The 15,924-nt window shown below is 39.2% G+C and overlaps 1 protein-coding gene across 1 annotated transcript in view; it reads right to left on the reverse strand.

Annotated features, from left to right (window-relative positions):
- Nucleotides 1–201: 201 nt before the first annotated feature.
- FAM126A (family with sequence similarity 126 member A) overlaps nucleotides 202–15,924 on the reverse strand; it is a 67,671-nt gene continuing 51,948 nt past the window's right edge. The window contains exon 11 of the mRNA XM_015407115.1: nucleotides 202–4,751. Coding sequence (XP_015262601.1) covers nucleotides 4,198–4,751 — 554 coding nt within the window. The 3' untranslated portion in view covers nucleotides 202–4,197. The remainder of the gene's footprint in view (nucleotides 4,752–15,924) is intronic.

The raw sequence follows: 15,924 nt of genomic DNA on the forward strand, positions 1-15,924 counted from the left end.
CAGTTTCTAAAGCTAGCCAGCAAGAACATCCCGCTCTCCCCTTGAAATGCAAAGCAGTATGAAAGGCAGTATTTGCCAGCTGTAGCTTTGCTTTCACTGGCACTCCTCTCTGCTGGTGAATGAGTTATTATGCTGTCTCTAAAGTTCTCCTGCTCTCCACATTTATGTCTTGAATCACCTCTCATACTCAGCAGATCTGTACATCCAAGTAAACGGCACCCTTTTTGAGAAAGCAAAAAAAAAATACAGTAAAAGTTGTCACAAGTCAGAAAATAATAGTACAGAAGTAATAGCACCAGCGAACAGTAAATCTGCATCTTTTAACAAATTTATTCGTAACATTGAATAAAGAGTACCATACTAGCTATGAATGGGTCAGTTCTCGCCTGCAGCCACATACTACTTGTGACCTCAGGCAAACTACTCTCTCTCAGCCTCAAGTCTGTCATCTACAAAAATTATAACAAAATTTAGGTTGCAGGATATAACTCAAAATCCAAGGCTCTAGTTTGTTCTAGAGGAGTATCGGTTACAAATGATGCTGACTTCTGATTTTAGAAATGTGAACTCTAGGTAAACAATTCATTTATTGAAGTCTACAAAACAAGCATTTTGTTACAAAAACAGAAAATAAGTATTCACAACTACAATACAAGAGAGAAAGTAGTACACTCGTTTGAACTCTCATATTGTTAAGGAAAAAAGTATCAACTGTTGTTGGGTCTTCTCTGAGATTACTAAAAATACCTATCTAGCCTGTTTCAGTCTTCAATATTCAGAAATGAAACTATACAAAATACAAAAGGCTATAGTACCAAGTAATACAAATAAGCCGAGACCATTTTAAAACCAAAACATGGGAAAGCAAAGTGTGTCCATTACATAGAGATACATTCATAAATTGTTTCAGTCAAAACTGCAATGTTATCAATACAAGATTGCAGTATTTCAGCATTCTTCCAAAATTGTAGTCTCCAAACATTCAGTAATTTTTTTATAAAACCCCATTTATCACCACAGCAAAGTCTAATAAAAACATTCACACTATATTTATCTTATTTCCCTAATGTCACAAATCACTGGCCACTTACACTGATTAATTCCACTTAATTCAACTGGATCACACAAATGTAATAAGTCACTGAACAAACCACCTACAGTTAAAAATACAAAACAAAATGTTGCAGTTTTGTAACTTAATAGAAGACTACACCCAACCACAGCATCATCATTCCCTCCAAAACATTTTAAAAGCAATGTTCACATAACCAGTATTATTTAGCCATTTTCAAACCAAATTGTCAGTTGAAGTCTATAATGACCATTTATACCCAGAATAAAACTTTATTGGTCTTACAAGGTGCCACCTGACTCAACCTTTGTTCTGCTGCTTCAGACCAACATGGCTACCCAACCTGAACTTACCAAATCAAAGTTAGCTATTACATTCTAGAGCTAAGACTTTATGACCTCATTTGGAATTCTGCATTAAACTGTAAAACTGTGAGAATGTGCAGCACAATACTCAAGAGGAAACTCTTACCTATGCTGGAGACTCAGTACGTATGCTTCAGAAGTTTAAAATCCCAAATCTTTTCCCCATGATCAGGACCACAGCAGGCCTTTTTAAAAAGCTGGCATAATGCTAAAAATTCAAACACCCCAAATTCTCTGTATTAATCAAACTTTATATATTGGGAAATTTGAATACTCATTTAATACATAAAGGTTAGGTTTTAGTGGAATCAAGTTTATGAGAACTGTATACTATACAAAATCAATATCCTATATAGGTAGGATTATACTCCTGACACTTAGCAGGGCTTAGACCACACTTATGAATTACTAAAATTTATCCCAATGAAAAGCCATTTTTGATCAAAATGGGTTGGGTCCATCTGCCACACTGTTTGTATTAAGAGGACTGATGCATATGTGATTTTTTTACTCTTTTAATATGTACAGAGCCCCTTTTTACAATCAGGATGTATACCTAAATGACAAAATTACATACATCCTATTGCGAAATTACTTCCAAGTGGCAAGCCTAGTTTAAACTTATGCAGATACACAGAGTTCTAATGTTTATTGCTGCATACAAAATAAAATTATCAGAGTATGAAGAGAACATTTAATGTGTTTATTGACACAAAAATATCTATAGCTCACTGTGTTTCTCATGGCATTTTTGATGATTTAACTATAGGACGTTTAAATCTCTTTAATTTGCCATGGCTGTATATTTCTATATATTGTTATTCTCTCCCTATAGAACGCCTGTATAATATCTAAAAATGTAGAAAATTGTCAGTGCTTTAGTTTGTTAGAGCACATTTAATATTTTTAAAGTAGTAAATAAATGATATCAGCGATTAAACAAATAGATATTAAAATTTTAGCCTCTGATCATTTTCAGATATTTTCAGAAAAGTTTCTATTTCACACAAACACTATTAGAGAACAGCTACTAGTTTTGGTTAGAGAACATACTCTCTGGAAATCCACATAAGGAGATCCCTTGGAATCCTAGGTAGAATTTTTAATACACACGGTGTAGGATTTTTACCTGCTAAATTGCTGTTATATTCTCAAAGTTTTCAGTTGACGGCTTTAAACTTAAAGCCAACAAAACACATTCTTGACTACATCTCTACGTAGTTATTGTAAACACGGCTTCAAGAGAATGCAGATTAATGTGAGCTTGTAATATGAGGTGGTTTAGTTGGAAAACCACCATCATTACCAGGATGGGGGGAAAGCAGACACACTGCTATATTATTTCAGTTGAAGACACTTTTATTGATAAGGCCTTGCAATTAGAATTTTAACCCTGGTTTTAAAGTGTTGGTTTAAAAGCTTAATTTTTTAAATACTTTAAATTGTACTATAATGCCTTTTGTTACTGCTCTAAGCAGTCATGGGCATTTATGCTATGGAAAGGCAACATATAATTATTCTAAAAATAAACTTTGTTTCTTGTATTGGCTCTTTGCTGTGTTGATAGGCTCAAAAACTGAATTTGCTACTTACAGGAAATTTACCTATATTGTGAGCACTGACACTGTGTGATCAGTAGCCCTATACTAGTGTTTGAAATAAGTGTACAATGTGGGATCAAGAATATGATGCTCTACCCCATGTGTGTTTGATCTCATGTTTACATAGGGGCCTAGGTGCATAGAGTCTAATGCAACACACAATTAATTTGTGTGACATCACTGTAAGTGTGTACAGATCACAGATGGGGCTTATAGAAATTGAGGGTAAAATGGATAAGCTCCCATGCAAATCTGAAACCCAACATGTGAACACAATGTTCACCTGTTATATATATATACTGATCAATATAAGGCTAGTAACTAAAAGGTGACAGAGCCTAATTTCTTCCTCTACATTTAAAAAAATGCTCTATAGGCAACCATACAATTCAATATTATATCTGAATTCTTGTAGCAAGAATACTGTGACTCAATGAAACCAACCCAGCATATTTAGTTTGTCTGTGCAAAAATCATTTTTATCTAACGCCCACCCTGATTTGACCTTAAACTGCTTAAAAATAAACATAAAGAACCCTTTCTAGTTTAGTGAAAGCAAAAAAGGAAAACATGTACTACGTACATGGATATGACACATTAATTGTGCCAATGATAAGATCTTCCTCAAAACATATGGCTAAAGTCTGCACAAGCAATGCAATCCATATTAAAGATGGCATTGGTCTATCCTCAGCATTAGTCTGTCATGTATGAGCTCTCTGGTACAAGCCTAATTGTAACATTATTATGAATTTCATTCCTTGAGTAAGGAGTCCTATAGACTCCTGTATTACAGTAACATCATTACTATGAAGTATTTATAGAACTTTTATAAAATCAGGGCTGGTGTATCCTACAAAACACGTTAACACAACCTGGTCATCTTAAATGTACAAAGGTTTTGAAATGTCTGTTAGCAATTAGTACTGACGAAGTATGCCAAAAAAAACCCCACCCTTAAAATATGAAGGCAACCAAGTCCTCACCCTATTCTGTTTAAACTTACTGCAATTCTTAAACCTTGGCAGTTTAGACACAGCTTTCAACCAACGGAAATCTTTCTAGATAAATGAAGAGAAATATTTAGAAAAGGTCATAATAAATTGTAGTAAAATCAACTTAATCCTTTTTTATATACTGAGAAATTAATGAGGTTCTGTTAATCTGTTGACAGTGTTATGCTGATACTAGGTGGTCGCTGCTGATTTGGCTGCTTGCTTGGAACAGGAAGTTCTGTCCTTTCAGCTCCAAAAATCAAGTTCTCCTCTTGCAAGCTACATACAGAAAACCTGTTTGCTTCTGTACCGCTATGGTTATTTGGGACCACACCACCACTGACTTGTTCGAAGGATTTACTAAAAAGAGTTGTGCTAGTTCTGGCCAAACTATGGCTGCCTGGCTTAGGAAGGGACTGGCTGCTAGTCAGGGTCAGTCTCTTTAGAGACAGAAGCTCTAGATTCTCACTCATTGCCCTCTGGCTTTGTTTACGAGACAAGTGTTCTTTGTAGGATTCACCAACAGCTTCTTTTTCTTTCACTCCAACTTTGCTTCCTCCAGACCTTCGCTGACTCTTGCCTGTCAGAGGCTTGTTACTAGTGCTGCTGCTGTTCGATAAAGCAGAATGACTTGTGGCAGAAGTAGCCCTAGAGTAAAAACCTTCATCAACTTCAGATACTTCTATTAATTCTTCTTCTGGAATTCCCAGTTCATTACCTGCATGGAGAATGAAAGCAGTTACTATATGATCTTCCATAATAGCATTTTGAAATGAAGTCTATACAGTTAGAGGTTGGCATTTCCCAGCACAAAGCAAGCTAAAGAACAATAAACTTACCTATTATATCAAACTGAGAGAAACTGTATACAATGATTTACATTACCAATTAAATTTTTTAAACCAAGAAGCATGCTTATAATCTCATTTTGCAGTGATTTTGGTAAAAAATGCTCCTGTTATTCATGCAAAAGGTTAGAAAGAGGTTAGATATATTACAGAAAGCCAGAAAAGATATGAACCCAAGGATGTGCAAAGGCATCTAAATGCTACCTGTACAGAAAACCAATCATGAAGCTGGATGCTGAGGGCACCACCTGCAAGCTCCTTCATTTTAAACAAGCTGAACTGTACTAATTTCCCAAATACTGCAAGGTCACATTCTGCAGTTCAGAGCTTTAGTGATATGACAAAGCTAGAAACCTAACATAAACCTAGCATAAAAGCTCAAGGATTGCAGAGATTTCAAGAACCACAATGGAAGATACTAAAATGAACTGACATGGGTAATGTAAATTTAAAAGTATTTTAAAGAGTTATTTGTATAATTAAATATTCTAAACCAACCCAAATTGAGTAGGAGCTTAGCACTGTATGCCACTTTGAAGTCTCTCAGTGTGGTTTCCCAAGGCAAAAAAAAACACCCTCAATTGCTATAGACATGGCATATCAGTTTGCTCACCACAAAGATTGTTTCTAAATTCTATGTGAAAATCATGCGGTATGTTTTTCTAATGGTAACATGCAAATATATTATTATATACTGCAATCTCCAAACATGCAGCGGTGACCCTTTCAATCAATACCTTTTAGTGTAGCTTACAAAGTGCTCTCTTAAAATTGCACTCTGCCAGGTGAACTTATTCCATCCTCCATAATTTTTCTTACAGATTTTTGCCTCCTGATCTCTGGCATGCCTTTGCAGTCAATTCTAGGATCTGTAGGCGTTTCCTGTACACCCTGTATATGCTGAGCATCACTCTCTGCTGGTGCTCTACTTTTTTCCCCATTCCCGGTTCTCTCTCCAGCCACATTTGTGACACTAATCTCGGGTATGACAAAGTTGCCCGATTCAGTAGTGTCACTAGCATTATCTGGTTGTTCTAGAATTGAAGATGGATAAGAAAAAAAAAGATGGCTGAAACAAAAACATGGAGATAAACAAAAAAAAGACAAAACAAGAAGATTGAATGTTATGTAGTCTATGTTTTCTCTTACCTGTCATTAATCGTATTTAGCAATATTAGTAAGGAGATAAATTACTTTTACAAATTGAAGGCTATTTGCTGAATCACCAATTTCAGCAGAAAATCAAAACTCTGGGGATTTAAGCCAGACCTACATATTTCCCATCAGTTCACACAGTACTGGAGCTGAACAATTATTTTCATTTTTAAGTTCACTTCTAAAGACCATCTACAACAGCACAGGAAATACGTTATATAGATTACACAAAAGATACTGAAAACTGGCTCACCCATTCCACATTTTACAGGATTTTGGCATTAATTTTATACTATAAGAAGATTAATATTTATCCTGAATGTTAAGATCTTTCACTATGCTAAAGGTTTGAACACAAAAATTGCATCCCTTAAATTATGGGATTTGCAGCTTTCTAAAGTCAGGTAATGATACACAGCCCTCTTTTCATCAGAGTTTCTACATAATATGATCTTTCCCTGTCAGAATTAGAGCCTATTTCTCTGCTTCCTCCTTGGGACATAAGCATTTATGGTTTACGCTAAACCCTTTTTCCCTTCTGAAGAAGCATCCAGTGCATTGCTTGCATTCCCACTTCTGAACTTTTTGTAACTGAAAGAGAATGGGAAAGAGGGAACGGGAAATGGGAATGAACAGAAAAAGAGGCAGCCAGGCAGACAAGACAAAAAGAAAGCAGACAGATTGGGGAAATAAGAGGGCACTGCCCCTGAATTATTTGGGGATGAGGTTATAGTCACTTTTTTAGGTGTAGACAGATTCCCTTCCCACACAAAAGGCATAACTCAGGGGTTTAACCCAATTGTGGTGACTAAGATTTGTCCTCTAAGACAAAATGATTATTGTCCTTGTAAAATCTGACAATTCTGTATACATTTATTTTATGGTAAACTAAAGGTTAATGGATGCTCTTCACAAAATGATGTTGAAAAACTGCATAATTACTTGTAATAAAGAACTTGTGTGTTATTTACAAGATTGTCCAGGAGACTTTGTTGGGAGGCTTTGTACTTCTCGGCCCACCTAGTTCAGTCTGCAAAGCCCTAGGCTGTTGGACCTAGCTGGGGTCATGTCTCCATCTGAGAGCTTGCAATGTTGCCTCTTGCAGAGCGCCTGTGTTTAACAGAACCTTCCAGAAGACTAGTAATAGAATAAGATTCTTTATCAAGGCTAGGTCCTTCAAGAAAGGTGAAGGACAAAACTAATACTGCCAAACAGGAACAAACTCTCAGGAATCCTAGGAACTGAAGTATGAGACAATAGAGACCTATGCTAAAGTTGCACTTATATGTAACTATTGTTCATTGCGTATCTTCTGTGCAGGCACACATGGGGGCTGTGCATGAGCAGGCCTGCCATCAGATAGGTCTTTACAGCTAAAAGGCTCTGGGGGCGCTGCGTACCAGAGTCACAAGCTTGTTCCCACCCAGGGACCATGTGCTCCTGTGCAGTAACACCCCCTAACCCTCAGTACCTCTAGCACCGCCAAAGCCAGAGCATGCAGCGGGGCACGAAGGATAGTATGTGTGCCTGCACAGAAGATACTTGATGAACAAAACTTTCAGGTAAGTGCAACTTTTTCCCCATCATCGATCTTCTGTGCAATCCCACATGGGGATTCTAGCAAGCTACTCACCAAGTGTAGGGGCATGCTCTCCTCACTTGAACAGTTAATGAAGAACCTCCGTGCCCTCTTGAGCCTCACATCTCACCTGCAAATCCAAAGTGTAGTGATGTACAAATATGTCTGATGACGACCACGTGGCAGCTCTGCAGATCTCCGTCAAAGGCACTCCTTCCACAAAAGCTGTGGAAGAAGTCATTGTCCTAGTGGAATGTACCTCACTTCTGATTTTCCCGTTTTCGGTTTTGACGCGATAGGATACTATGAGGCTGTGCTCCGTTCTTGGAGCATTTTATTTTTATTTTATTCTATTTTAGCTGTCTCTTCTTATATGCTATGGTAGCTTGAAGTTGTTTTTAAATTTAAAATACCTATAGGGTATATTGGTAGCTTTACTATTATGGTAAGAACAATAAGTGGCACGTAACTGAGACTATTAATTCTGACATTCTTCATCGAACCATGGGTCAGTATTACTTCTAGAGGAACTATGGGAGATTATAGATTGCTGCTGAAGTGAGCAATTGATAGTGGTGACCAAGCTGCTATAAGAATGGAAAACCTCAAAAGTGTTTTTTAATGTATGTTAGTTGCTGAATTCACTTGCTAACCCCGACAGAGTGTATTAACTGATTAATACCCACCTTTATTTTTGGGGACCACCTAATTCTCTGAAAGGAAGGTATGTTTTCACAGGAAGAAATGGGCACAGAGGATAGACAGGGTGAATTCCCACCAACCAAGACAGTGATCAGTAGGAAGTGGTCACTATCATCACGTGTACCCACAAAAAAAAAAATCAAGAATCCATCTTTTCAAATTGGTAGAAACAATAACACAATCCATTACACTATGACCCCGGATGGAACCAAAGGTGTATTTCACCATGCATATCATGAGGCAATGACCCATTTAAAACTAATCTACTGGCTAACGTACAGAAATTAACTAAAGATACCCCTATCGCATTAACATGAGGGTCTTTGGATTGTCTTGTAGGAATAATATGTTTGAATAAACAGTCATCAATGTCATTAGTGTCAAAGCCCATAGCCTCATACAAGAGTTGGTTATCCTTCCCTATCCTGGCAAACCGGAAGGCCTGGCGTGACATGGTCTATGGGGTCACGAAGAGTTGGACTCGACTGTGCGACTGAACAACAACATCCTGGCATTAAAGTCACCAACAATCATAGATTCCTCTAAGGGAAATTTCCGCTTGAGATCCTCAACATATACACTTAAACTGTTCCTTTGGGCTAAAAGATCAGCATTATTATAACATGGGGGAAGATATATATTGACCATGAGCAGGCTTAGACGGGCAGTTTAACAAGGGCTGCATGTGCAAAAGGAGGACCAGGAGGGAAAATCTAAGTGATGAAGCACCACAGTCCTGCTCTGCATCAGCCCCAAAGCCCTGTTTTAGAGACCAATACTGAACAGGATCTATACCTCTCCAGCTGTACTTCAGACTGGGACTATGTTTCTTGGAGTAAGATAATATCAAAACATTTAAGAAAGTTCAAAAAGGCGGCATCACCCACTTTGTTCCTCCAGCCCACAATATTCCAAGATAGTATCCTAAGGGCTGGAATTCGATTGTCTTTAGACAGTCAGCTGATTTCAGATACCTTATCCAAAGAACCACTGTAGTCAAAGAATATCTGAAATCAGCTGACTGACTTATCCAAAGAACCACTGTAGTCAAAGAACACACTACCATTCATTTTATGATTTGGAGGAACCAACAGAGAGGGGGCCATTGAGTACACATCTGGGTGATCTATGAGGATGATAGTGCCATTCTTTGACATGAGTAGATGGGCATACTTTTGGACAACTTCAATATCGGCTGCTATCACATGCTCTTTTGATGCATATGATCTATGTTGATCTAATGTTGAGGTCAATCAGATGTTCATAGTGGTTTAGAGGTTTCTCTTGGACATTCAAGCAGGCATCCATTTGATTCTGCATTGGGCCATTATCCAGGTCCAAGATAAAATTATCATTCACATTTTCCAGGATTTCCCATTGTGCTGGTACTGGGCTGTTATCTGTCACCATCTTTGGGGAGAAGTGTTTTAAAAGGTTGACCATTGAGTCTAGCTTTCATGAAGAGAATTTAAGTTGGTCCACAATGGGAGGGACATTCTTTTGCTCATTTTGAAGAGAGCTGCCAGATGGATTTACCAGGATTGGTCTAGATGCAATATGCTGTGTCTGCTTTATAAGAACCTAACTGAAGGGCAGCCGTAATATTGCTATTTGAGGGAGGGCTTGGATCCAAATCTATTAAATGCCCTGCAGTAGGTAAAGTTGTAGGCATGCAAGTAGAGGAGCTCTTAGCATGAAGACCTGGACACAGACGTCTAAGCAAACCCTCACAGAAGACTTTGGTAGGAAAGATTTCAAAGGAAGCCAGAAAAGATTTCAAAGGAAGCCAGAAAAGGTTAAATAACATCAAAGGTCTTGAAGAATTTCCAAAGGTTAGCATTATGCTCATTCCAGATTTAAAGTACGGCAAATGCTCAACACTAATAAGATCAATGAAATAAAGTTCCATTCTGAGAAGCTGACTCGGTGCAAGACGGATTTTGTCCTTGTTAGACCACCTGTTTGTGTTCCAGCGGTTGAATGAAACGTGGAGGCCTAGTTGACTGTTGAATAGGCGACAGGTCTGATCTGCTTCCCTAAGTCTCATGTTCCCACTTCTAGAAGATTCAGGGTAATATTCCCTAGCCAGAATTGGGGCAAAGAGAAAATCAGACTGGGATTCTTCCAGTTTAAAATCAGGTGGAGAAGAGGCAGAACTGGAGGTAAGCTTCAAGGGCAGAGTTTTAACCTCTGCTGTTAAACACTTCAAATTATTAGATATACAGTCCAGTCTTTGGTAAAGAGCTATCATCATGTCCCTGATGAGTAGGCAATGATCTCCTATAAGTTCCAGGTAGGGATTTTTCTGTGAGTCTAAAGTTAACTCCCATTTCTCAAAGGAAAGCCCCTTAGAGTCACCAGAAGATGGTAAACATGCTGCCAATTTAAAAAAGCCGTGCTCTCAAGGCACTCCATGCTCTCACAGATTTACCAGGTGAATCAGTAGTAGTAGTCTTCACAGGCTCAGGCTGGGCTGCCAAAACTCTAGCCATCTCTGAGTTGTTATTTGTGACAGGAGAAACAGGCACTGCCAGTACATTTGCTGAATCTTTCAAAAGGAGGAGGAGGTCATCAATATGAGGCTGTTTTGCAATGTTGGAGGGGGAGTGGTGGCCAGAAATATCTCTCGCACACTTCTTTTTCCTCCCCATTATAAACCAGTTCCCTCAACTGGCCTCTTTGCTGGAGTGTTTCCAAGGTCTTGAAAGAGCAAGGAACCAAAATATAAACTGCCCCACAATTATGTTGAGCTTTCATGCTTGCACGATTCAATGCCCTGGGAGATTTACAAAAGTTCCTTACCGTGAAAGAATCTGTCGATGCGGCAGTAAAAAACCAGAATCGATTGCTCACATTTTGCTTCACCGTGGACTTTATGTTAAAGTATGGGACGTTTTAATCAGTCCCCTTTTGCACAACAGGTAAAAAGAGAGGCTTGTCTCCTTCCTTTTATTGAACCAGAGCACCAGTATTACCTTCTCAGTAGCGAGGTACTTCTTGATTGTTATGAGCATTAAGGAATACAAGGGTGGACCCGCAAGAAACATGTGGGGAGGAGGCATTCCCCCACCTTTGCTTCCTTCCCTCTCCCCCTCCCGCTTTCTTTCTCTTTCCCAAACCAATCCCTCCTTTTTCTTTACAACCCTCCACCAAGTCGATCTCTCTCTCCCCCCCTCAAGCCATCCCCCTGCTTTCTCCCCCCCAAGCAAATACCCTCATCTTTCCATTTCTCTTCCCCCCCCAAGCCAATCACTCCCTTCTTTCTCCCCTCCTTTTCTCCTAACTTTGATACAGCAGCAGTGGCAGTGCCTGGGAGGCCGAGCCAGTGCAGGCTCAGCCATAAAGCCACCCACCGCTTTCCGTCCCTCTTTGCTCCTGGCTTCCCAAAAGCGGAAAAGCCTGCAAAGGTCTTGTCACTAGGAAAGCCGTTGCTAAGGACAGTCACGTGCTCAGAACTTTCCAAGGGGAGAGAGGGAGGGGGAGAGAAAGCGCCTCATCGTTGGTAAGTCCTTTCTCTGCGCAAGAACAGAAAAGGCTGTTGTACTTTTGGGAGGGGGGTTAAATATCCCCCGTATCCTTTTAAAAAGTTTTTAGATTTTTCTGCACAGCTGGAGGGTGCCCCAAATGTGGCAGGATAATCTCTTTCCCCTCCATGTGCCCCTGATCTGCGGAAATAAGTATCCGCATGCAGGGGGCCATGTTGGGAACTAGATATATAGATAATGTTAAAACTCTGGCGGAATGACTGTCTTTTGTATATTAAAATTGTGGTTCTTGTTATGCTTCTAATCTATGCCAATAAAGGTACTGAACTGAACTATTTTATCTTAGTGCTTTGTTTTTTGTTTGGGTTTTGTTTTCTGTTTAATTTAGCTTTGACTCAGTTTTTAGCCTCATCTCTCTCTCCCCCTCTTTTGTTTTAGACTCAGTTCCAAAATCTCTTCTCCCTCCTTTGTTTGAGTGGGGCAGGAGCAGCATGAAAGTTGAGTAGATGAAAAGGCTTGGAGGGAGTTAGGATGGTTAGCTTACTATTATTTAGCTTGTAAGTACAGGGCTTTTGTTTTGTTTTTGATTCAAAACAGTTTAAATTTTGCTTTGTTTACTTTGTTTTGACTTGTTTCAATTATGTTTTTGGTTTGTTTGATTGTTTACTCAGCTGAGTGAGTTTGGCAGTCTTTGATTGCCATCTGGTGGGGAGTATTTGAGGGCTATGTTCTGCATTTTTATATATTTTGTTTGTGATTTTGTGCATTGTATTTACTTTGTTTTTTGTGAGTTGTTTTGGATGGCTTTGGGTTGTTTTGTTACTCTGGTTGCTTTTTTGTTACTGTGTGTTGGAGCTGACTTTATTGAGTGGTTTGGTGATGAGTAGCGGCATGGATAACAGCGTTGTATCTCCTTCACTCACCTCCTCCCTCCCACCCCTGCTAATTAGACAAGGGAGAGGTGTGGAGGGGGAAGTATTTGTGAATTTCCTGCATTGTGCAGGGGGTTGGACTAGATTACCCTGGAGGTCCCTTCCAATTCTATGATTCTATGAATAAATCAAATACTGACAGAAAATGCAACAGTTGTCTTAGTGCTGCTGTCGGGTGTGATGCAACTGAAATTTTGAGTGTTAATATCAGTATGAGTAGACATTAAAAACACTAGCGAAGTAGGCCAATCACATCAGTGAATAAAAAAAGCTAACTATTGTCCAGTGGAGTTGGTAAAGAAGAGGAGGGAAAAGATCAAATACACAAACAGTTAATCACCTGAGAACTGAAAAGAGTCAACAACCAAAGGAGATACTCTAGCTAGACCAAAATTTGGATGGAAACGGAGTATAGGTATGTCCTTAATATTCTAACCAAATAGGATGCTCTGTCCATCAGTGCACACATTCCGTAAAGACACATAAAGTATCTTGAGTGCCAGTCTAAGTAGAAAAGCAGACATACAAGTTTATGTAAATCACCTTGAGCCTGCTTCGGTGAGGAGGGCAGGGTATAAATCAAATAAATAAATAATAAATCTAAATAAGCACTGTCAAATCAGATTGACAAAGTTTGAGTCCAGTGGCACCTTTAAGACCAACAAAGTTTTATTCTGGGTATAAGCTTTGTTGGTCTTAAACGTGCCACTGGACTCAAACTTTGTTCTGCTGCTTCAGATCAACACACCTACCCACCTGAATCAAACTGGCAGTTCAGCTTGGGGAATGAGAAGAGAGCACTGCAAAGTTCGGGGTCATTAAGGTAGTTTTCAAACACTACAGTCCAAAAGTTAGGCTATGATTGTTTTAAAATCTAACATATTAACCTTATTGCTTTTATCAGGGCATTTTGTTATTCATAAGTTTTAAAATCAGACATAAACCTAAGCAACGTGAATTGCAATACAATAATTACATTTTGGTTGGTTCCCACATGATTGTTTTTGTTTGTCTGTTTTGCCATCCAGTCACAGCCGACTTATGGTGACCCCATAGGGTTTTCAAGGCAAAAGATGTACGTGAGTGGTTTGCCATTGCCTGCCTCTGCATCACAACGCTGGAATTCCTTGGTAGTCTCCCATACCATTCATGATGTTTACTGTCCCCTAATGCATTGATAACTGACTGTGCACTCCTTTCTGCACATGCTCCCATTACTCTCTTTAGTACAAACTGTAGTTTGTCATATTTGAACCAACTTGCAAAACTTTAAATTGCAGTCCTTGGGCAAGAAACAGCCATCGTTTGAAGGATCAGAAACAAGGATAATACTTGGCTGGCTCATTTTAGTATCAGGCTCTAGATGAGACCCATGCAACAAGACACAGATCTTCCATTTCATGTCTTTTGAGTATCCAGATGAATTCAGATGAAGGCTAAACTACATGTTACTCTTTACACAAGTTCACAAGACTGCTCCCATGTAAAACCGCAGCAGGGGCCCCATTAGGACTTGGACGACAGCATGGAGTTCCTGCTTTCCTCCCTTATGCTGTTTTGGGGGTCTAAATGGTTTGGGGGGCATGCAGGGGGCCTTATTTTCCCCCTGAAAGGCTGCACATCCACTGAATGCAGTTTAGGAAGGAAGTCAGTAGCCCCTTCTCTACCCACACCATAGTCCTGATCCACAACAGGCCCCTGTTGTTGTACTTTTTTCATAGGAGTTGTCTCTGAGGACTTGCAGCTACAATATGGCTGCCGGTCCCTATTTAGCAGTCTCCAACAGGTGTAACATGTAGTTTGGCCCTCAAGCTACACAGCATATGAATTCCCACATAACATTTATCCAATCAATTTGTACTGTTAATAATGTGCTTTGATGCAGATGTATAACAGGATGCAGTGTTTAGATTACTATCAAATTATCTTAATGTTCTAAACAATTCCACCCAAAAGGAACTGCAAAATTCACAGCAAAATTTCTTATTACATGAAGTTATAGTATCAAATCACCACTGTCTTCTCAGTCTAGTGACAAATGAAAGCCTTTGGGCTCCATACCATGCACACAATACTTTGTATCCTAATCGCAATAACTCAGTGGAATAGCACCCATTTCTAAATATGTACACTGTTGCTCTCCAGTTAAACTTCTGGTTTGATTTATTTTAATTACTATGGTTGTGTGTATCTATTTAAGGCCAATACCATGGAAATTAAATTCATTACAACTGTACTTTATATTATTCAAACGAACTCTATGGACAGAAGCAGAGTATTTGAAAGACAGTGGAATGGATCCAGATTAAATGTTCAATGGCAGAATGGAATTTTCTTCCTTCCCTTCCCACTGCGACTCTCTGATCTCCAGGAAATGCTGCTTCTGGGGGGGACAAGGGACCTGAGGAATGACATGAGGGGGGTCTGCAGCAGAATGGGTTATCTCCAATGTTCCCTCTAAGCTATGGAGCCTTGTGAACAAAAATTCTACTTTGTGAGCTACTGGCATTAAAATTGTGAGCGAGCAATTTGGCTGCTGCATAAATTAGTTGGCTCTGGAGCCATCCTTCCTGAGCCAAGACAAAAATGTGTGAGCCGGAGGCTAAAAAACTGTGAGCTAGCTCACACTAACTCAGCTTAGAGGGAACACTGGTTATCTCTGGAAATTATTTTACAGTAATATATTCCAGATGGAAAATTAAACAGCTCTGAAATGTCCTCTTAAATCCTGAAATGGTGACCATATTACGCTTATGATTTACCGGCTAAGATCACTGCCCTTGAGTTATAAAGTATGTTTCTTAGATTAAAAACCTTTGGATCTACATTCCATCTTTCTGCTTAGACTGGAAATGATTCCCATTTAATGGTATGGTTTGGTACAGGCTTCCTCCTGGCACTGATATTCTGAATACAAGAGCATCAGTTTCCATGCCAACACTACAGGTATAGGCAGTGCAGGTTTGTGTGAAAAATCTTGCCTGTTCTACTGAGTGAGGAAGTCAGCTGCAGTAGTGGGGTCATTTAGTTCCACAGATTGGTTGCATTAGGAGACCCTGAAACCATTTAGGTGATAACTGTTTTCTGGGTCCAGGTTTGCTTTAAAGCAAAACACGTTGGCAGTTCTAGTCTATTATAATAATCAGACTGATGTTTGGAATCCCAATCCATCTTTGTAAGAGAAGTACAA

The sequence above is a fragment of the Gekko japonicus genome, unplaced genomic scaffold (assembly GCF_001447785.1).
Source record: "Gekko japonicus isolate JY-2015 unplaced genomic scaffold, Gekko_japonicus_V1.1 scaffold3223, whole genome shotgun sequence".
NCBI lineage: Eukaryota > Metazoa > Chordata > Lepidosauria > Squamata > Gekkonidae > Gekko > Gekko japonicus.